Raw genomic sequence first — 23503 nt, 5'->3', positions numbered from 1 at the left:
TTTGGCTAGCAAGGTTAATTAGCAAGCATAAGAGTTGAGGGAAACAAACAAATATACATGTGATAGAAACAATCATGCATCTTCATTGTAAGCACAAACAATTTTAACTTCAGAATAATAAGCTATGAGCTAACAAGAAAGAAAGACAATGAAACAACTACATGTATTTCTCTTTTCTACTTAAACCTCAAAGTGTTGTTGCTATTGACCAATGCTAAGTTTGCCAAAACCAAATAGATTTATTCAATGCTCCCAAAGTGATACCAATACTAATGACAAGATAAATCATATAGGGATTTCTATTTTCGTGCCCTCGGTTCCTTAGTTGTGCTCAGTTTTCCCCAGCTCCTTAGTTTTTCCTCAGTTTTCCCCAAGACCTTGTCTGAAACCATCACGAATCTTTATGTGACCGGTTGCCCGACGGTTGACCGTTATCTTCTGACTAGTGGGGCCACGTAGAGCCCGCAAAGACACATCAGACCATCCATCTTTGTTTGACCGTAAGCATCGCTGTATCCCTGACCAAAACACGCACGAGTGGGGCTTCGGTATATCGAATGACAAGTGGGCCATGGCGCTGATACAAGGGGCAATACACGGGTAGGAATAGATTTTTAAACGGAGCTCTACAGCGATGGCACGGAGGAGGTGGCCTGCGGAGTGCCGAGGTGAGATCGACGTCCACAAAGAACTGCATGAGGCGAGACCAGACGCATTAGATAGATATGAACTAGACGCGTTTAACCATGCAAAGAAGAGAAGAAATGGTCAACGACATCGACGACTACCTCAAAACTTTGACTGACCGTGTCCGACATGAACACGAGCAATGTAGAGAAAACTAGTGTCTCTCCTTTCTGGCGTGTATAGATGGGTGCTAGAAGAGTGTGGTGGCGAAGGGAAAGACCTCGCGGTGGTCTGTGGCGTCCAACATAGCGGGGCGGCGTGGCCGTGCCCACATCGGCGTGGATGCATGTTCGGCATTGGCATCAGCATGTACGTTCGGCATTGGCCTCGGTGGTATCTCTGGTGTGTCAGTGATCGAATGAGGGGACGGGATTGAGGGTGCATCCCGACGGTGACCTAGCAGTGGCGTCGAGCATAGCCGTTCTGACCATGCCGATATCGGCATCGGCAAAGTTTGGAGGCTGTGGTGCTCGAATCAAGGAGGGATTTGTTTCTTGTACGCCAAAAGTGATTTGAAACAAGTTTCGTGTTGAAGGTTAGGTAACGAAAGTTTGTAACTAAGCCCAAAATTATACTAGCGCCATGGTGAGGTTCTTTTTGATAGAGCTATACGGTTGGGCAAACTTTTTTGACACTTTTTAGATAGGGTTCCTTGTTGTTACACGTATGGCATCATGTATGGCAAATTTGGGATCATTTGGAGATGTTCGAAAAAATCACTTTGCTTAAACGCATGCCGTTTCGTCTCACTGAAACCAGCTTTTCTAACAAGGTGATTTATTCTACCTCCTCTAAATGACCTCAAATTTCATACAGCTGATCTTCTATACATAGATAGATAGATTGTTTCGTTTTTATATTTTTCGAACTTTTTATTTCCCTTTATAATATCCAATTGATTTTTAGGTCAAAACCTCGAAAAACAGCATCATGTATGGCATCATTTTCGCCATAAATTTAAAATTTTGTGAAACTTTCCCTTTTAGATATTCCTTGTTGTTATAGATATGGCATAATGTATGCCAAATTTGGTTAGGTCTCACTGAAACCAGCTTTTGTAACAAGTTAGGTTTTTTCGACCTTCTCAAAAGGGATTTTTTTCTACCTTCTCTAAATGACCTCAAAAATCATACAGACGATCTTCTATACAAAGATAGGTAGATTGTTTCGTTTTTACATTTTTTGAACTTTTATTTCCCTTTATAATACCCATTTGTTTTCAGGTCAAAACCTCGAAAGTTAACATAACTAGATGGTGAACCCTTCCAAACTTCAAATACAGAGATAGATAGATTGGTTCGTTTATCATTTTTACCGTGAATAGTAATGGCTACAAGAAATCGGTGATGGTCTATCATTTTTTGCGTGAAAGGTAATGGATACAACAAATCGGTGATGGTTTATCATTTTTTGCGTGAAAATTAATGGCTACAACAAATCGGTGATGGTTTATCATTTGGGATTTTCGTGAAAATTAATGGCTACAACAAATCGGTGACGGTTTATCATTTTTTGCGTGAAAATTTATGGCTACAACAAATCGGTGATGGTTTATCTTTTTTTGCGTGAAAAGTAATGCCTAAAAGAGTTTATAATTTTTAGCGCGTGAAAATAAATACAGAAAACCGCCATTTAGCAAACTTAGAGAGTGGAAGGTAACCGCCGACAGAGAGAGAGAGGGGTTATCCTGCCCGTTAGATCATACGATCAACGGTCGGCGGGCACGATCCGCGTGACATGGGCTAGACCAATCAGGGCAATGTTGCACGTGTGAGAGAATTTGTGGAGGGAGAGGGCAAAACTGAGTAGTATCAAGAAACCAAGGGCACCTATGTAATAAACAGACTAAGGGATTCAAATATGAGATTTAAAAAATGGAAAATGCGTGTTTTGTAGAATAAAACCCATCTTGGCCTATCTCAAACTATTTGCAATACAAATATACATGAGTGTGAGAATTGTGGCCTCATTTAGACAAAGTATGTTTTGGGGAAAGCTGTTTTGGGAAGGGCTTATTGTGGAAAACCATGCACCTTCATAGCTACTAGGTGATTTGAGAAGGCCTTTGAGAAGTGGCAATTTGTGGTAAAACATGATTTATCTATGACTTATCTATGTTTTGAGAACTGACAATTTGTGGTGAAGACTCCATGAGTATGTGCCACTATTTTTCGGAATTTTTGCACATTAAATGACTCATTTAACTAGTTAATCCCATTTGTTGACTGTCTGTTGACCAGCTACTTGAGGGTAAAACTGAGCATATTGCACTAGCCGATTAGCACCGAAGGGGAAAACTGAGCACACAAAAAATGCTAGTATAATGCTCGAGGTTATACCTGAGTATATCTAAATTTCCAGGGTTAGACTCGAGGACGCGTGTTGCGGTGCAGAAATGAAAGACGTGCAATATTTGACGCGTAGACGCCGGTCGCGGTGCAGAAGTCGAAGACGTGCAATCGTGGACGCGTGGCGCATTGCAGAAGTCCAAGACGTGCAGACGTGCAGCGGTGGACGCGTAGGACGCGGGTCGCATTAACCACCCCTTGCCTTTATAGACGCCTCCTCCCACTATCTCTGTCACTCTCACTCGCCTACGCAACGCCGCCTCTCTCACGTCCCATCATCTTCTCCAAAGCAAAAAACCCTCTCCCTCTCCCTCTCCTCTGCCGGCGAGATGGACAAGGAGAATGCCAATCCCATCGTCCACGGCGCCGTCGGCTCCAAGCGCGACGCCTCCCTCTTCGACGCCGTCCCCTCAACGGACGTCGCCGCCGTCCCCTCAACGGACGTCGCCGCCGCCTCCGCCGGTGCATCGGAGGCTGCTGCCGCCGGTCGCGGTCAGATCCCGCCGGGATGGGACCCCTACGAGCCGGTGCCGTACGTCCCGCCCCCGAACCGCTACGACACCTCCATAGAGGACCCATGGAACGAGGTAACTACGGTTTGCTTCCTTTTTTGTTCCCCATTCCTTTTTGAACCCTATTTGTGCTGGTGTAGATGGATCTGTGGATGGATGAGTATTGGGCTAATATTTGCGCCGATTTTATTCCATTTTGCTTTGATCCCTCCTTGATTTCGTTCAAGATTTGGGTTTCGGCCGTTCGGTTAATTTATGCAAGTAATAATGGGATCTCAATCAGTTAATTTATGCAAGTAATCATAGGATCTCAATCAGTTATTTTATGCACGAATCAAAAGATATCAACCGTTTAATTTTGCAAATAATCTGGAATGTGTTCAAGTTCAGATCTGGAATCTGTTTCTTTGCCTATGATGAATCGGTGGGCACAGATTTTTACATGGAGGGTTCAGCGAACCATTTCTGTGTACAAATCTGTTGTGCATGAGCTTTGGTTCGCTTACACCGTCCCTGTAGACATATAATCGTGTCCACTCTAACTGAGGCTGCCTCTGTTTTTCCTAACTTTGTTATCATGCACGTTTGCAACTCATTCACTAATAAATTCCCGTTTGATATGGATCAGCTGTTGCGGCAGCGGACGTCGGCGGCGGCAGCGAGCACCATGACGTCAAGACTCGCCAGGTGCTGCGGAGGCTGCAGGTCGGCCGATATGTCTCCTACCTCGACGTCGCCAAGGGTGTCTACAGTGCCCCTTACTGCACTAGGAGGCTCGGCGGATCGACTTCAACTGCGTCCTCACGCATGCCGAGAACATCGGCCACACCAACCCCAAGGTCGGCGCGTCGGTGAACCCCAACTCCTTCCACGCCAAGCACTTGGCGCTCGGCATGCACCTCCGCAGCATCCAGCGGGTGGAGATCTCCGGCGGGCGCCTGCCTCCGCTCAAGCCCAAGGCTCCCAAGGGGAGCAACAAGTGGAGGTAGAGGCAGATGGGGTAGGCGGAGTTCTGGACGTGTCTTTCTTGCCGCCTCCTCCATTTTGTTGTTGGGATCCCTTTGTGGTTAGCTAGGGATCCCTCGTTGTTATGTTGTTAGTATGATGGTGCTTTGTCTTGCTGTGAAGAACCTCGAACCCTACTATGTTTGGCTGCTGAATGCAGCTTATTATCTATATTATCTATCCCTATTCTACTATATGACCTTGTGAATTTATCGTACATTCCCTGTAGATTTGCTTCTAGATTTAACTACATACATATGGACCAGATGGAGTACTAGATTGGGCTCCCTACTAGATTTGCTGCCATATTGGGAAAACAACCTGGGCCAAAAGGCACAAATAATAATTGAAGAAAGACAGAAATGCAAGCTTCTCTAGATTTGATACTAATTATGTGAAAAAAGGCAGAGAGAAGGAGGCAGAAAAGGTACTCTTAAAAGGGAAATGCCAATGGCCGAGAGAGACAAAACCCAGCTCCTGCTCACGTGCAACCAAACGCTATCTCATCCTGTCCCACGCGGTCCCTTTCTACCAGCCCCACGCGACATGGGCCCACACGACGCGGCCCCACACGTCAGAACGGAGCGGTCAACTTAACGGGAATCCTGCCGTCTGAGCTGCCTTCTGCGGGTTTCAAACAAGGACTTGGGGAAAAGTGAGGAAAAACTAAGGGGCTGGGGAAAACTGAGCACAACTAAGGAACCGAGGGCACGAAAATAGAAATCCCAATCATATAATAGAGATTGCAAACTAAAATAAGATGTGCAAAATGTAAATGATAAGACTTCTCATTAATATTCCATAACGATAACTCACACCAAGGGATACATAGACTACCAACTAAAGGAGAGATACTTCCAAACTGCAACCCATCTTATACGATAACTTCCCTACTCATGATATGACACTACTTGACAATAAAAAGTAAAAGGTAGTGATGATGTGATACCGCGGCACTCCCCCAAGCTTGGAACAAACCAAGGGGATGCCAATACCGATGATGAATTACTCCTTCGGCGATGATGGTGATGAACTCCTCCCGCGCTTCTTACAGAACTCCTTCAACTTCAGTTTCTCAGCTTGGCAATTCTGCACTAAGACTCGAAGAGATTCATTGTTATCTGAAGTTGGCGATGATGACCTTGTGATGTGAATCGAGTGGTATTCCAGCATTCTTCGGAGGCGGCAATTCTCCTCCTGGAGTATCTCCACTTCTCTTCTTAGAGCCCGATATTGATCACAAAACTCATCGGTAGTTCGTAGAACTTCTTCCAACACAGGGAAGGAGTCGAGGCTAAGAGCGGGTGGTAAAGGTCCCTGCAAGTTATGAGAAAAAGAACGTCGAGTGTCAACAGATCCCACCAAGATTTGCTTGCTCCCAACGGCTTGCTGCTCTTGTCTTGATGGCACCCTCTTCACTTCTTCCTCCGAAAGCCCCTTGCCCTTGTTGTTGGAGGCCATGGTGCTTCTAGACTGAAAACAGATCCTGCCAGAAACAGCTCGAAACAAAACACGTCGAGAAAACGATATACGGACCTCCAGGGGTCCGGGGGATTATATAGCGAAAATTTTCACGACAAAAGGAAAATACCAGATCGAACCAGAGTCGGAAAGGGGCGACGAGGCGGCCAGACCATAGGTCGGCGCGGGCCCAGGCCAGGCCGCGCCGGCCTATGGTGGCACGCCCTCGTGCGTCCTTTCCACTCCGTTTCGAACTCGTAATTTTTCATATTTTCCAAAAACAGCAAAAATATTGTTCGGAAAGTAAATTGCGTACTTTTCATTACCAGTACTGTTACCTATTCAAAGTCGAGTTCTGGCGGACTGTCAATTTGCCCTTTGATGAAAGCCTCCGGTGTTTCCACTTGAATAATATCAACATCAACATTATAAGAATCACCCGAGATATAATGCTTGAGTCTTTGTCCATTCACCACTTGCGTAGCATTGCCTTGGAGAGAGCTAATTTTAATTGCTCCTGAACGATACACCTCCTCGACAACATACGGTCCTTCCCATTTCGAGAGTAATTTTCCTGCAAAGAATCTGAGACGAGACCGATACAATAGGACTTTATCCCCAATATTAAATTTTCTTTTGATAATCCTTCTATCATGCCATTTTTTAACTTTCTCTTTAAAGAGTTTAGCATTTTCATAAGCCTCACTTCTCCATTCATCTAGAGAACTCAATTGCAACAATCTCTTATTACCGGCAAGTTTAGGATCTTTATTTAATTCTCTAACAGCCCAATAAGCTTTGTGCTCTAGTTCTAAAGGTAAATGACAAGCTTTCCCATAAACCATTTTATAAGGTGACATTCCCATGGGATTTTTATAAGCAGTTCTATAAGCCCATAGTGCATCCTTCAATTTCCTAGACCAATTCTTTCTAGTTTTATTAACAGTCTTTCCCAAAATAGATTTAATCTCTCTATTTGATAATTCTACTTGACCACTAGTTTGAGGATGATAAGCGGAAGCAATTCTATGATTAATACCATACCTAGCAAGAGTTTTTCTAAAACCTCCATGAATAAAATGAGAACCTCCATCAGTCATAATATATCTAGGCACTCCAAATCTAGGAAAAATAATGTCTAAAAGCATTCTTAAAGAGGTCTCACCATCAGCACTTTTTGTAGGTATGGCTTCCACCCATTTAGTAACATAATCAACAGCAACAAGTATGTGAGTGTTACCTTCTGAAGACGGAAAAGGTCCCATGAAGTCAAATCCCCAACAATCAAACGGTTCAATAACAAGAGTATAATTAATAGGCATTTCATTACGTCTGGAGATATTACCAACCCTTTGGCATTCATCACAAGATAAAATAAACTTTCTCGCATCTTTGAAGAGAGTTGGCCAATAAAAACCTGATTGTAGAACCTTTTGCGCGGTTCTTTCTCCGGCGTGACGTCCTCCATAAGCACTACCATGACATTTACTCAATATCTCCTGTTGTTCATATTCGGGAACACATCTTCGCATAATACCATCTACTCCTTCTTTATATAAGTGTGGGTCATCCCAGAAATAATGCCTCAAGTCATAAAAGAATTTCCTCCTTTGCTGAAATTTGAAAAGGTTGGAGGCAAGTACTTGGAAACAATAAAGTTAGCATAATCAGCATACCAAGGACTGTCTCGCGAGCTCACCTTTATTGCAGCCAATTGTTCATTTGGAAAACTATCATTAACAGGAACAGGATCATAAGCAATATTTTCTAATCTAGACAAATTATCAGCAACAGGATTATCAGCACCCTTCCTATCCACAATATGTAAATCAAATTCTTGCAACAGAAGTACCCATCTAATAAGCCTCGGCTTAGCATCTTTCTTTGTCATAAGGTATCTAATTGCAGCATGATCAGTATGAATCGTAACTTTTGAATCAACAATATAAGATCTAAATTTATCGCAAGCAAAGACTACAGCTAATAATTCTTTTTCAGTTGTAGCATAATTTCTTTGAGCAGCATCAAGAGTTTTACTAGCATAATGAATAACATTCAGTTTTTTATCTACTCGCTATCCAAGAACAGCGCCTACAACAAAATCACTAGCATCACACATAATTTCAAATGGTAAGTTCCAATCAGGAGGTTCAACTATAGGAGCAGTTGTTAAGGCTTTCTTTAGAGTTTCAAAAGCTTCCTTACAATCATCATCAAAAACAAAAGGTATGTCTTTTTGAAGAAGATTAGTAAGAGGCTTTGAAATCTTGGAGAAATCTTTAATAAATCTCCTATAAAACCCAGCATGACCAAGAACACTACGAATACCTTTAACATCCCTCGGATAGGGCATCTTCTCAATTGCTTCAACTTTAGCTCTATCAACTTCAATACCTCTCTCGGAAATTTTATGTCCCAATACAATTCCTTCATTAACCATAAAGTGGCATTTCTCCCAATTAAGAACAAGGTTAGTTTCTTCACATCTCTGCAAAACTTTATCAAGGTTTCGCAAGCAACTATCAAAAGAATTCCCATAGACGGAAAAGTCATCCATGAATACCTCTACAATACTCTCACAAAAACCATGAAAAATAGCAGACATGCATCTTTGAAAAGTAGCAGGAGCATTACATAAACCAAAAGGCATACGTCTATAAGCATAAGTTCCATAGGGACAAGTAAAAGTGGTTTTCTCTTGATCTTTAGTTTTAACAGCAATTTGTGAAAACCCAGAATAACCATCAAGAAAGCAAAAATGAGTATTTTTAGACAATCTTTCTAGCATTTGATCAATAAATGGTAAAGGGTAATGATCTTTCTTAGTAACTTTATTAACTTTTCGAAAATCAATGCACATTCTATACCCTACAACTACTCTTTGAGGGATGAGCTCATCATTATCATTAGGCACAACAGTTATTCCTCCTTTCTTGGGAACGCAATGCACAGGACTAACCCATCTACTATCAGCAATAGGATATATAATACCAGCTTCAAGAAGTCTTAATACCTCATTCCTTACCACTTCCTTCATCTTCGGAATTAGACGACGCTGATGTTCAACAACAGGCTTTGCATCATCTTCCATATTAATAGCATGTTGGCAAATAGAAGGAGAAATCCCTTTCAAATCATCAAGAGTATAGCCAATAGCTCCTCGGTGTTTCTTCAATATTTCCAATAACCTTTCTTCTTCAAACTCTGAAAGCTTAGAACTAATAATAACAGGATATATTTTCTTATCATCAATATGAGCATATTTAAGATTATCAGGCAAAGGCTTTAAATCAAAAACAGGATCTTCCTTTGGTGGTGGTGTTGTACCCAGATCTTCTACCGGTAAATCATGCTTAAGAATAGGTTGACGAAGGAAAATTTCATCAAGATCATTTCTTTCTTCCCTAAAAACTTCACTCTCACTATTCTCCAAATGTTGCTGCAAAGGATTATTAGGAACAAGAACAATAGATGCACACTGTTCCATTTTAAAATCATTATTAGGCAAATCAGCTTTATAAGGAGTTTTGGTAAATTTAGAGAAGTTAAACTCATAAGATTCACCAGCAAATTTAGTCAAAATTTTCTCTTTCTTGCAATCTATAATAGCTCCACAAGTATTTAGAAAAGGTCTACCAAAAATAATAGGACAATAATCACTAGCAGCAGAACCTAGTACCAAAAAGTCAGCAGGATATTTAATCTTACCGCATAAAACTTCCACATCTCGAACAATACCAATTGGAGAAATAGTTTCTCTATTAGCCAGCTGAATAACCACATCAATATCTTCAAGTTCACAAGAATCAATTTCGTGCATAATCTCCGTGTAAAGCTCATAAGGAATAGCACTAACACTTGCACCAATATCACATAAACCATAATAGCAATGATCACCAATTCTAACAGATAGCATAGGAACACTAACTTGTTTGGGTTTATTAGGATGTGAAAAAATATTAGAAGCATCTTCACAGAAAATAATATGACCATCCTCCACATTTTCAGTCACAAGATCTTTAACTATTGCAACAGCAGGTTCAACTTTTATTTGTTCTTCAGGTTCTACAGGTTTCTTTTCACTTTTATGAACCACACTATTTATAACAGAGTACTCCTTCATTTTAGCAGGGAAATGAGTTTTTTCAATATAAGCTTCAGGAATAACATGATCAGCAGTTTCAACTACAACGCATTTATTAATAGATGAATCAATTTTATCTTTATACGGTTCATGATACTTATCAAAATTCTTCCTTGGCAATTCATAATGAGAGGCAAAAGCTTTATAAAGATTTGCAGCAACTTGAGAATCAAGACCATATGTAGCACTCATATTACGAAATTTATCAGTATCCATAAAAGCTTCAATGCATTTATAATCATAAATTATACCTGATTCTCTATCCTTGTCGTTCTCCCAACCTTCAGTATTTTCTTGGATCCGATCAAGAAGGTCCCTTTTAAACTCTTCTTTGTTGCGTGTAAATGATCCAGAACAAGAAGTATCCAGCAAGGTCTTGTCTTGAAAAGAAAGTCTTGCATAGAAATTATCAATAATAACATTACCAGGAAGCTCATGAATGGGGCATTTGAGCATTAAAGACTTCAATCTCCCCCAAGCTTGGGCAATACTCTCTCCATCATGAGGCCAAAAATTATATATGCGATTCCGATCCTTGTGAATTTCACTTGGAGGATAGAACTTAGAATAAAACCGGGGCACAATATCATTCCATTCAAGAGAGTCCCCATTATCCAGTAATTTATACCAATGCGCCGCCTTACCAGACAGCGATAAAGAGAATAGTTTCTTCCTCACTTCATCCATAGCAATACCTGCACACTTGAATAAACCGCATAATTCATGTAAGAACAATAAATGATCTCCAGGGTGGACAGTTCCATCCCCTTCATAGCGGTTATCCATAACACGTTCAATACTTTTCATATGTATTTTATATGGTATCACTTCCTCACCTGGCGCCTCATCCACTACCGTTGCAGTAGTAGTAGATTTCCCAAATAGAAATTGAAGAGAAGATCTCTCCATAATAACTTATAGCAGCAGGCAGAAATAAAATCAGCACAAACAGTAAAGGTTTTCCTTACCAATTCCACTTACCAATAGCGCTTCACTCCCCGGCAGAAGCGCTTGAGAAAATAGTCTTGATGACCCACAAGTATAGGGGGTGTATCGTAGTATTTTCGATAAGTAAGAATGTCGATCCCAACGAGGAGCAGAAGGTGTTGACAAGCAGTTTCGATGAAGGATTCACTGTAAATGCTCACAGACAAGTATTCAGGGGGTTTTGATGTAACAGTTGAATAAAATACGAGTAAGTAAAGTGCGAGAGTAACAATTGCAGCGAGTGGTCCAATCCTTTTTAGCACAAAGGACAAGCCGGTTTGTTTACTTATAATGACCAAACGTTCTCGAGGACACACGGGATTTTAGTCTAGTGTTTTCACTACATACGGCTAAATAATCTTCATTGTTATGATAAGTGTTGTGTGGGTGAACCTATGCTAATGTACCACCCTTCCTAGGACTAATACATACTTGTGATTATACCCCTTGCAAGCATCCGCAACTACAAGAAAGTAATTAAGATAAATCTAACCACAGCCTTAAACTCTGAGATCCTGCGATCCCTCCTGCATCGATGTACCAACGGGGGTTTAGGTTTCTGTCACTCCGGCAACCCCGCAATTGGCAAACGAATACAAGATGCATTCCCCTAGGCCCATAAATGGTGAAGTGTCATGTAGTCGACGTTCACATGACACCACTAGAAGAATAACACCACAACTTAAATATCATACCATTGAATATTACTCAACCATAGTTCACTACTAACAGTTAGACTTCACCCATGTCCTCAAGAACTAAACGAACTACTCACGAGACATCATATGGAACATGATCAGAGGTGATATGATGATGAATAACAATCTGAACATAAACTTGATTCAATGGTTTCACTCAATAGCATCAACAACAAGTAGAAATCGATACCGGGAGAGTTTCCCCTATCAAACAATCAAGATCAAACCCAAATTGCTACGGCGGTGACGGTGTCCAGCGGTGGAGACGGCGGTGATGATGGTGGAGATGATGATGATGGTGATGGAGATGATGTTCAGCTCGATGACGGTGACGATGGCGTCGATTTCCCCCTCCCGGAGGAATTTCCCGGCGGATTCCCCGCCCGCACGGAGAGCTCTTTTTCTCTCTGGTGTTCTCCGCCCCGCGGGCGGTCAGTAACTCTTCGTGAGGTACCCTCTGTGGCTTAGGTTTTCGGGACGAAGGGTTTCGCGAAGAAAAGGAGGCGAAAGGGGCTGTGGGGCCCCCACACCACATGGTGGCGCGGCCAGGCCATGGGCCGCGCCGCCCTATGGTGTGGGCCCACCTTGGGTCCAGCTGGCTCCTCCTTCTGGCTTCCTTCGTCATCTTGAAAAATAGGATTTTTGGTATAATTTCCTTCCACAGTTGATCTTCCGAAATATTGCGTTCTGACGGTGCTTTTTCCAGCAGAATCCTGGCTCCGGTTCTTGATCCTCCAATAATGATGAAACATGCAAAATAGATGAAATAACATAAGTATTGTGTCCCAATATGAAATATATCAATGAATAACAGCAAATTATGATACAAAATAGTGATGCAAATTGGACGTATCACGAGGCGAGGCGGGCGGCGGAGGAGGAGGAGTGCGCGAGGGCTCTCTCTCTTCTCACTCACTTACTAGGACTAGAACAGCCTACGTTATATACCACTCCAACTCTCTCCCAACTAGCAATGTGGGACTAAACTTTAGCCCCCACTAGTGCTGCCACTGATTTTTGGAATGGGCCATGTGCGTTTCAGAATTTGATAATGGGCCATGGGCCAAAGGCTAAATGCCCCAAATTCCAGCACACACTGCCCTCAGATGCTCTCCCTTCAAAGCCTTGTACAAGACTGAGCCCAATTTTGGTGCAATGCCCAATCTCTATGTCGCTAGTGACTCAGCAGCTCATGATACAGCTCTAGAATATCAGGCTCAGAATGAACTTCTGCGTGCACAACTAGTCTGAGCTCAACAGCGTATGAAATCTTATGCTGACAGAAATAGGGTAGAGCGTCAGTTTGCAACAGGTGATAAAGTGCTTCTCAAACTACAGCCTTACGCCCAACAATCGGTGGTGAATCGACCGTACCCAAAGTTATCCTACAAGTTCTTCGGTCCTTACACAGTTCTGGAGCGTATTGGCCCAGTGGCTTATCGATTGGATTTATCGGCGTCGGCGGCTCAGGTTCATCCAGTTTTTCACGTTTCACAGTTGAAGCCGTTTACTGCTAATTATTCACCAGTCTTCAGTGATCTACCACCGGCTGCGGATTTGGCTCCCGTGTCTCCTGTTCCAGCTGTAATTCTGCAGCGCCGTCTTGTGAAGAAAGGCAATGCTGCTGCTCCGCAAGTGTTGGTGCACTGGGCACATCTGCCAGCTGATGCAGCCACCTGGGAGGACTATTATGTCTTGAAGCAAAGGTATCCTAACGCCACACTATGGGAAGAAGAGCAAGAGGGAGTTCAAGCTCAAGAGGGGAGCAGTGTCACACCTGCTACTAGCGAGGTGGACATCGAGTCGCCAGGGCAGACAGAACTGGACCAGGAGAGTGAGGATAGACCCATTAGTCAGGCAGATATTGAGTGAACCACATGTTGTGTACGGGTCCATCGTTATAAGGACCAGGTTGTTGTACTGAACAAGGCATCGAATTGAAAAGAAATGTTCTAAGCTCTCTCTCGCCCTCTTTGTCCTCATCTCACCCCTTGCTGGTTCTCATCCCGATCCGCCCGATTCTCCCTTGTATCGATCTAGATCTTGTGTAGTCCTATCCCTAACCACCGGGACATCACAGGAGCCCGCGCCGGGAGGCACGAGAGGGGGCTGTCGTCGCCGCCGTAAACCCCTGCGGGAGGCCCCGCGTCTGTGGGTGCTGGGAGGCGCGCGAGGAGCGGGCGGCCGCCGCCAAGCGCGTAGCACCGGGAGGTGGAGGCCGCCGCCGACGAGAATGCATCAGGGAGGCAGGCGGCTACGAGCACGTGGAGCTAGGCGCGTGAGGAAGAGGCGGTTCCTCTTGGTTCTTCGCCGGGAGAACAGAGCTCGAGCCCCGTTGCTTAGTTGCTGTAACCGAGGTAGATGATGCAAGGCTTGGTGTCCATGAAGCAGGTGAAGGATTCGTCGGCATCAAATCTCTTTGCATCTAGCAATCTGAAATTTGAATTCTTGTTCAGCGTTCAACTCGGGAGAGAAGAGACCCATCTAGCGCATGTACCCATAGTAGAAATTAATTTGGCAGGTACGACTAATTAATAGGGCAATTTGCACTTACTTAATCTGGCAATTATGAACGCACTAAATACTAGCCTGGAAAATATGCACTAATTAATCTGGCATTTAATGTACTCTGAATAAATCTGGTAATTAGGATCTAATTAATCAGGTAGTTATGACCAAATTAACTCGTTAATTAGATATGTGACTAATTATTTTGGTAATTGCTTCCAATTAATCTGGCAATAATGGTAACGAATCTCATACTTTGACCCAATAAGTACGTAACAACGCTTATATCTTTTGAGAATCGAATCTCACACTTTGACCCAATAAGAACAAGTACAGTAAGGCTTAGTCAACATGCTATAAGGATTTAAATATAATATTTGTGCTTAGTTGGAGGGGAGAGAAGAGGAGTGGGCTCTCATGCAAGAGCCACCTCTAACACGTGCTCCTATGCACTTTGTGAGAGTGAAATGTGTGCCATGTATTGATAAACTAGTACATTTCTATAGCCAACTATTGTACTTGTTAGCTATTTGTTAGCTATATGTTGGCTATGTATGACATGACATCTTGCTTATAGCCAACCGCTGGCTATACTATTGCACTTTCTCTAAGACCCATCATTATGCTTACTTAAGCGGGCCAAGACAGAGGAAACTACGAGCCTCCTGATTTCGCATCTCACTAGTAGAAAAAAGACCTTCCATCCCAACCCATTAGTCCCCAAATATTTTGACCCGAGACTAATAAGGTCTTTAGTCCCGGTTCTGCTGGTGAACCGAGACTAATGCTCCAACCCGGGACTAAAGGGTACCCTTTAGTCTCGGTTGGTAACACCAACCGGGACTAAAGGGCTATGGTGGGTTGCGGCCGACGCAGGAACCTTTAGTCCCGGTTGGTGTTACGAACCGAGACTAAAGGGTCCCGGTTGGTGTTACGAACGTATAATATATCAAAATAATCGTGGGAAAAAGTTACATCCGAATTCACCGGGATTTACCCGGTTAGCCAATTTTTAGATTCTCAAAATTCCAAATGAAAATATGAAAGGAGGAAGATTTTAGTTTTTGCTATAAATTATGGTTTTTTTTATTTTTTTAAAAAATAAAATTAATAATTGCATCCTACATAAAGATTACTATTACTTTTACCCAATTTTTAGATTTTAGGTTTGGCAAAAAAAAAATTAAAAAAATAAAAAATTAAAAAGTTAATGTTTATTTATTAATTCAAGTTCATTATTACATCATTACTTTTGTTTATTAAAAGAATTATTTGAAATTTAAACAATAAATAAATGTGACACCGACCAACATGTTAATATGATTGATATGATACTAGTATCACATACATGCGCGTGAAGCACTTGTATGCGGAACGGAATGGAACTCGGAAGTTAAGCGTGCTAGTGTGGGAGGATGGGTGACCGAGCGGGAAGTGTGACCACGAGTAAGTAATTTGAGTAGAGATAAGTGTAGTTAGAGATATAGACTAAACTATGCAAATAACAGTAATAATAGAAATTCCGAAAAAATAAAAAAAAATTGGAGTGAAAAAAATAAGAATAAAAAAAATTACAAAATCTAGAGATATTTTCGCCCGACGCGCGCGGAACCACGTGGATGGACCTTTAGTCCTGGTTCGTAAGCAACCGGGACTAAAGGGGGGTCTTTAGTCGCGACCCTTTAGTCCCGGTTGCACAACTGGGACTAAAGCCCCTTACGACCCGAGACTAAAGGGTCTTTTTCTACTAGTGCTACGAGCTGAGCTGGAGCCGCCGCCTAGTTCAGTCCTTGATTATTTGCCTAGAACATATAAAAGTAATTAAGCAGCTTGATAGCTAATTAGTTAGTTGGGTTTACTATCAGACGGGCCAGCATGGTAATTTCTCATCGTCAGTTTGAAACGGACGCTCAAGTACAGGCCTTTAGCATGAATTTTATAATACTTGACCATTTTTTAAAATAAATAAGAATATTTGGGCACTTTTCAAAATCTAAATATTTCACTTCTGAACATTTTAAAAAACTGAACAAATTTAAAACTTGGATATTTTCAATTCTAAATTTTTAAAAATTTGAACTTTTCAAAATCTGGAACTTTGCAATTCTGATTTTTTTAAGAATTGAAATTTTTATTTATAAATTTTGGAAATCTGAATATTTTTCGTAATCTTAACATTTTTAAAATCTAAACTTTTTCAAGATTTGAACTTTCAATCAAAATTTAAACCTTTTCCAATTTCGAACATTGATGCCGGCGGCGCTGCGCCCGTACGCATGAGGAGGCCGAGGGTATTCTGGCTGGGACCGATGGACTTCCTCGCATTGCAGGTTGTGCGGATTTCTCGATGGCGCGCCACCGGCTGTCTCCAGGGTGGCCACTTCCGCCTGGTAGGGACGAGACAATGGAGAGGAATTACCACGTTGGATCGTTGACAACGGGCTGACTAATTAGCCATCAATTATGTTAATTATTGATCATGGGTTGTATGCAAATAATTGCCGCAAGTATGGTGTCCCTTGCAAAAACAAACCGCTATTATGGTTCTATGCAAAAAAAAAAAAACACCAACAAGTATTTGATCTGCTATTGTCTCGGTTGACCAGGGGAAGAGAAGACATAATACTTGTTGGTGCTATTGTCTCGCTCACGAAAGACCTAAAGTTTTACTAAATGATCATAAGATCCATCGAACCTTGGATATCCAATATTAAAGCTAGCTGGACTTGGACGGATTTGGGTTATTCGGCATCGTAGCGTGGATTGGAGCTGGACCAAGTCACGTGAGAGTGGACATCGGATGGACATCAGTGTTTTGGATCTGGACTCTGATCCAGTTCCACACATCTCTTTTTGCGCCGAGCGTTCATGATGCCCGTCGGTTTCTGTAATACTTTCTCTAATCTAAATTTGTTGACTCCACTTTATCTAAATACGTATATATATAGTTCAGAAACTTAACTAGATACATACGAATATAGACAACGTTAAATCAACTAATATGATGGATCGGAGGAAGTAGAAGAATTTCAAAAAATTTGAGGAGCCAATTGTTGTGACGGCGTGTTTGAGCGAATATAGGTAAAACCAAGTGTTACCTTGATATTCTTGCGTCATGGAGTCACTAGGTCCCACTTGCCAGCACTCAAAATGTTATGTGCCCAACAGTTTTCGTTAACTACCTTCCTTATGTGACACATGTCAAGTCTACATCTTGTTAGTACGGTCAAGATCTTCTTTCGTTGTCTATCAAAACCCTCAACCCCTAAATCTGCGATGAATTTCGAATGCGGTGCATGGATGGCAAGTTGAAGGGAGCAGCTTACCCGTCCTCATCGACGCAAAGAGCAGCGCAGGCGGAAGAGGCAGGAGCTGGGAGCCAGGAGAGCAACCAGAGGTCTTGCAACAAACCAGGACCGTGCAGCATCAAGCGAAGAGCTAGCCCAATGGTGGCATCGTCACGACCGACAACAAGATAAGAGCTAGCTAAACGGCGGCTCGGACGTCGGCTGCGGCGAGGCGGCGCATGATGCCTGCAACAACATTGAAATTCCCTAAGAGCATCCCCACTCGTTGGCGCTCCCCACGCCCAAATCCGGCGAAATTTTCGTCCGGATTGGATCAATTTTTGGCATGGGGGGCAGTATATTTCCAGTCGTGTGCTCCCCAAGCGGCGTTTCTCGGGGAAAAAAAGGATGGCCCGGGGAGTCCGGACGAAAGAGGAGACACGTGGGCGTGGGCGGTTGGTTTTGCTCCATCCGGAGTCCCTGAGCGCTCCCCGGGGGGCCGGGGATGGCGTGGGATCGCCGGATGAATTTAGGCCCAAATCCGGAGGAAATCGAGGAACCGGGGGCGCGACTGGGCCGGATTTTGCCATCCGGATGTAAAAAACGGCTCGTGGGGGGCTTCTCGGGGAGACGAGTGGAGATGCTCTAAGATTGAAGGAGCAGGGGCTTCAACTGACATCGAGAGAAGCAAGAGGTGAATTTTTCTTAACTTTGTTGGATTGGTAAATTTTTTTTACCAATGCAGAGAACCAACTGAATTTTATCTATTTATTACATAATTGTTGACTAGCATTGATCCAGTTCAAATATAAAATATTCGTGCAAGTTCATCAGTATGCCGCAAAACTAGATTATGGCCCACAGAGGAATGCAACTTCATAGGTGGTAGAATCGGTTGTGAGTAGCAGTGAGATTGTGTCAGTTTCACCAATGATTGGCGACAAGCCGAGTATTTCTTAAATGTGGCATATGTCTCATACATACCTTGTCAAGCTATATCTGAGATCTAGGCATCCCTTTAATAACTCAACGCTCTTCTCAATCTCGTGATATAGATTCACTAGACTAACTCTTAGTCCTAGTATCCGTTAACTTTTAACAAAGTTGCATGGCCATGCTTCCTAAATCAAAACATTTGAGAGGGTCTAGAGAATATCTCCCTAAGTTGGAGGGGTAAATCCCATCTCGGTCAACCATGCCACGCAACTTGCTTCACAACCAAACTGAAGTTAACCTTTGTAACTACCCAATTACTGGGTAGTGTTTGATAGACCCTAAGTATGTCATTCCACAACTTGTATCATGTGAGAACTTCAAGTCTAAGGAGATGGCATAAACATTAATTGTTGAGACTAAGAACTGACAAACTTGCTCGTTGCATCTTAACCTGGGCTTGTTCGAATGGTGAAGTCCTTTACTAGAAGGTCGTACTATTGGTTTGGCACAACCATGCCATGATAGTATAACCGAGTTATTAGCCGACTCTTACACTGGTCATGGATATTATGTCCCCATAACCTTATCCACTAGGAACCATTATGAAAAGCTTCATACAAAATACAATTCCACACCCGGACCACATATCGGATGACACATATCATTTAGGATGTTCAAGAACATTTAAATGACTTATGAGTATAAATAGGAAATATCATCATACATGATTGACTCTGTGACATATGTCCACTGGTTTTAGACGATGGAAAGAATGGTTTCAACCAAAGTTAGCTGCGAAGGTGTTGGTGGTAAGGGATGGTGCACTGACCAATTGAGGTATTTATAGGCAGTTCTCCCTAACACATGCAACAAGCGGCAAAAAGGAGCTCCCAATTTGGAAAAAAGGCAAGCAACTATAGAATGTGCAATATGAGTTTTGTTCTATAGGTTGTGTATGTTGAGCTTGAGTTGCATTTTTCTTCAGTTCTGCTCGGATACAAATCTCATAGGTTCTGAAACAAAGACATGACCTACATAAATGTTCAAAATTCTCCTATGTGTATGTCTAGGATTACCAAATAAATGAATTTGGTAGAGAAAGGATGCTCTATGGGAAGTTTAATTTCCTCGGTCACGACATGTGGTCTCTTGTGACTAACTTGTGCGTGACATGTGGTGTGATTAGGGAGAGGTTGGTGGGATCAGAACTATGGGAATTCCAAGTTTTACGTCCGGAGGCATGTGATTAGTCTTTTGCTTTAATTTAAAGACCGGAAATTCAGACTTCTGCCTGTCTTAATTATGAAACATTTTCACCATTGTGTTTCTTGCAACAATATCGTCAAAATTAGCCACATGTCAATAAATTTTGGCAAACTTATTTTGTACACAAAAATATGCAGTTAAAACAATGTAAGAGATAAGAAAAAAAAAACACCCAGTAGGACGCTTGCGTGAAACACATGTTAGAAGATCCCCGCGCCGCCGTGGACTAACCTTCTTCGAGCTTAGCCTACTTCTAATCATACACCGTGGACTAGACGTATCCCGCGCAGAACGTTGCTGCTAGCGCTACTCGTAAGTTTTCTTTTTGCGTGATTGTAACATACTCTAAGTTGTAGATCCTCAATCGATGCTACTCCCTCTGTCCCGGTTTATAGAGCTTGCGTGTATTTGTTGGTTGTAAGTTTAGCCATGATAATATAAGATATATATTACAAAATATATCTTAGAACGATTAGATGTTCTAATTTAATTTTTGTGTTGTATAGTTATTATTATGTTGATCAAATTGACAACCTAGAATTACACACAAGCCCTATGAACTAGGAGGTAGTACTAGTTCTTCTTTGGATGCCTAGACTAGTTCTTGTTCTTGATGCCCAGGCGCACAGCCATTGCCCATTAACTTTTTGTCCGTTCGGTACGAGACCGAAGACCGAACCGAATCCTCGGTTTCGTTATTTACCATATACCGATCGGTGTTCCTTTCTTGCTACCCGAAATTTCTTGTACACGTAAGTACCGAACTGAATGGGTTGGGGGAACCGAATGTCCAGCCCATACCCCTAAATAAATATCATGATTTTCTTGCAAAAAAACTTCAACTTCATTTGGTTTCTTCGACGAAAGTGACTTCGATTTGTATAGGGCTGAATGTTGGTATTTGATTGCTAGGTGAAGACACCCTAACAAAATGTGTCTTCCCATTTTTTGGTAGTGCTCTCCCAAATATTTTCATGCTATGACGGGTTTTGAAGATAATGTGTCAAACTTTTCCATTTTGACCATGTGGTATGTTCTAACAAATATGACACAAAATTGCAATGATACCTGACAAGATAAATCGGGCGGCGTGATTTGGCAAACGCTAGAAAATAACAAATTTTCCCTTAAACCAAAGGAGCCCCAATTCATCACGAAAAAGCAAAAAAAAAAACTAATTATGAGCCATCAAATCAAACATGTTTCAATGCGCTCACATGGTTTGGTTCGAATAAACTTGTATTTTCATATCGATTTTGCTTGACATACATATCAGCATATATATACTACGGTACTATTAATAACCGGCCGTTATTTTGCTTAGCCTTCTTCTAGTGATACCCTAAATAAATAGCACAATTTTCTTACAAAAAAGTTGAACCTCATTTGGTTTCTTCCAGAAAGCAACTTAGAAATTTGTATAGGGCAGAATCTTGGTTATTTGATTGCTATGTGAAGACGCCCTAACAAAATGTGTCTTCCCGAATATTTTTCATCTTATAGAAAACCACTCATGCAATTAGTGACTCGATTAACGTAAAATTTTGTAAGGATTCAAGTTAAGGACCCATTTGTTTCTCATCATTTTCTAAAACGCAGGAATAGAAAAATGTAAAGGATAGAACAACTGGACATGTTAAATCTTACAGGAGTTGAAAACACATGAATATATGTTACCATTACATGTTGTTTGGTTGTGCTGCAACAAAATTTATACAGAGTTGTGCGTATGCCATGTATGTAGTAAAACCCAAGTTTTTTTTTTCATGAGATTAGATTGAAGGGAAGTCTTTCTATGAAATTGTATACAAAGTAAATCATAGAAAATATTTCTATGGATTTAAATCCTACGACCCAAAGAAGCTCCAAAGGGGAAAAAATTCTAAGAAATGTAATTCTAAATTTTCGTTAGGATTCCTTTGAAGCAAATGAGCCGTAATTCGTGAAACATCAAACCAAACGTGCATGAATGGCTCGCATGGATTGGTTCCAACAAACTTTTATTTTCATACCGATTTTGCTTGATATATATATATCAGCACATATATAATTCAGGGGTACTATTATAATAACCGCCCGTTATTATTTATATCACAAATGACTACATTAATTGCCGGTATTTGGTGATCACCGAAGATTCACGATGAATTCATCCTAGGCGATGGACTTCCTGAAATGCGCGATCTGGACGTTCTCTACGGCAAGCTTCTTGAAGTTGCTGTTCTTCCTGGTGCTGAAGAACTCGCCCCAGTTGTAGGCCTCGTACCCGGGCGGGTTCTCGTCGGTCACCAGCTCCTCCAGCGGCTCGATCATGGCGCCGCTGCCGGGGTTGAAGAAGTAGGGCATGGAGAACCTCTCCTTGTGGGAGTTCACCGACACCCTGTGCTCCGCGCTCTCGTACCTGTCGTTGCTCCAGACCTGGACGATGTCGCCGACGTTGATGATGAAAGAATCCGGGACGGGTCTGACGCGCACCCACTCACCGTCGGACCGGCGCCGGACGTCGAGCCCGCCGACGTCGTCCTGGTAGAGGACGGTGAGCGCGCCAGCGTCCTTGTGGCGGCCAACGCCGAGCGCGAGGTCGGGGCTCGGGCAGGGCGGGTAGTGGTTGAGCCGGATGAAGGTGGTCTGGTCGTCCTTGAAGAAGCCCTTGAGCCTGTCCGGTCTCAGCCCCAGGCTCCGCGCGATCAGCTCCATCAGGCTCAAGGCCAGCTGCTCCATCGCATTGCCGTACTCCTCCAGCGCCTCTCTGCACGTGCAAATTCGCATCGAGATTAATTAGCAATTTAGCATCTGATTCGTATGCACCTAGACATGTCATGGTTGCATAATTAAACTGGTGATCTACCTGAACCCGGGCAGGTCTTGGGGCCACTTGTTCTGGAACACGAGCTCGCCGTCAGCCACGATGGCGGGCGGCGGTGGCTCATGCGGGACGAGGTCGAACACCTCCTTCCAGTCCCTGACGTTCTTGGTGTGCTCCGACTCGTAGTAGCCCAGCGGCGTCGCCTCGTCCCTCCGCACGGCGGCCTTCTGCTCCGGCGTCATCGCGAAGAACGCCCTCTGCGCCTCCAGCGCACGCGCCATCGTATCGTCGGGCACGCCGTGGCGCACCACGACGAAGAACCCCCACTCACGGCTCGCCTTGCCCACCTCGGCCGCCAGCGCCTCCACGCTGGCCTCGTCGCCGTTGGCAAGCGGGGAGATGTCGATCACCGGGATGCCGGCAGCCTCGGCGAGGGCCGCCTTGGGACGGTGCTCGGGGGCCTGCACGAAGGCCTGGTCCATGGAGAGGCCGCCCATGGCGATCGATGTCACGATGATCGGAACGAGTTCTCGGTATCAATGGTGGCGACTGGCGAGTGTGTTGTGGCGGAAGTGCGCGGGTGACGAGAGGATTAAGAAGGCGCGTTACGTTCGGTTGGATTCAACGAATCTGGACGGGTTTCAGGTGCGTTTGGCTGCATCTTTGGTGCTGGCGTGGCGTGTGATTGTCCGGTACAGGAGGAGAGAGTGAAGCACATCTCCCGGTTTGGGCGTGGTGGCTGTTCTGTTCGGTGCGTTCTATGTTTGTGACGTCGCGGATGATCCTATGGCCTTGGCCTTCAGCGCACGGGAGCCGTACAATGGTAGCAAGTTTCGTAATTTCAGTTTCAGAAATATT

General features: G+C 43.1%; 2 protein-coding genes across 2 annotated transcripts; one reads left to right on the top strand and one right to left on the bottom strand.

The window, feature by feature from the left end:
- Positions 1–13105: 13105 nt before the first annotated feature.
- On the top strand, positions 13106–13714 carry LOC139839094 (uncharacterized). The gene has a single exon (XM_071829146.1). It carries the CDS (start codon positions 13106–13108, stop codon positions 13712–13714), a length of 609 nt encoding a protein of 202 aa, XP_071685247.1.
- An 8054-nt stretch (positions 13715–21768) lies between these two features.
- LOC127293822 (jasmonate-induced oxygenase 2) lies at positions 21769–23233 on the bottom strand. Its single transcript, XM_051323489.2, has 2 exons — positions 22688–23233; positions 21769–22588 (listed from the first exon to the last, which is right to left on the bottom strand). The coding sequence occupies exons 1-2, from the start codon at positions 23140–23142 to the stop codon at positions 21994–21996; spliced, it is 1050 nt and encodes a 349-aa protein (XP_051179449.1). The 5' UTR covers positions 23143–23233; the 3' UTR covers positions 21769–21993.
- Positions 23234–23503: the final 270 nt, after the last annotated feature.

The sequence above is a fragment of the Lolium perenne genome, chromosome 4 (genome assembly GCF_019359855.2).
Source record: "Lolium perenne isolate Kyuss_39 chromosome 4, Kyuss_2.0, whole genome shotgun sequence".
Classification (NCBI taxonomy): domain Eukaryota; kingdom Viridiplantae; phylum Streptophyta; class Magnoliopsida; order Poales; family Poaceae; genus Lolium; species Lolium perenne.
The sequence above is the reverse complement of the archived record's forward strand: the minus strand, read 5'-3'. Positions and strand labels throughout refer to the sequence as shown.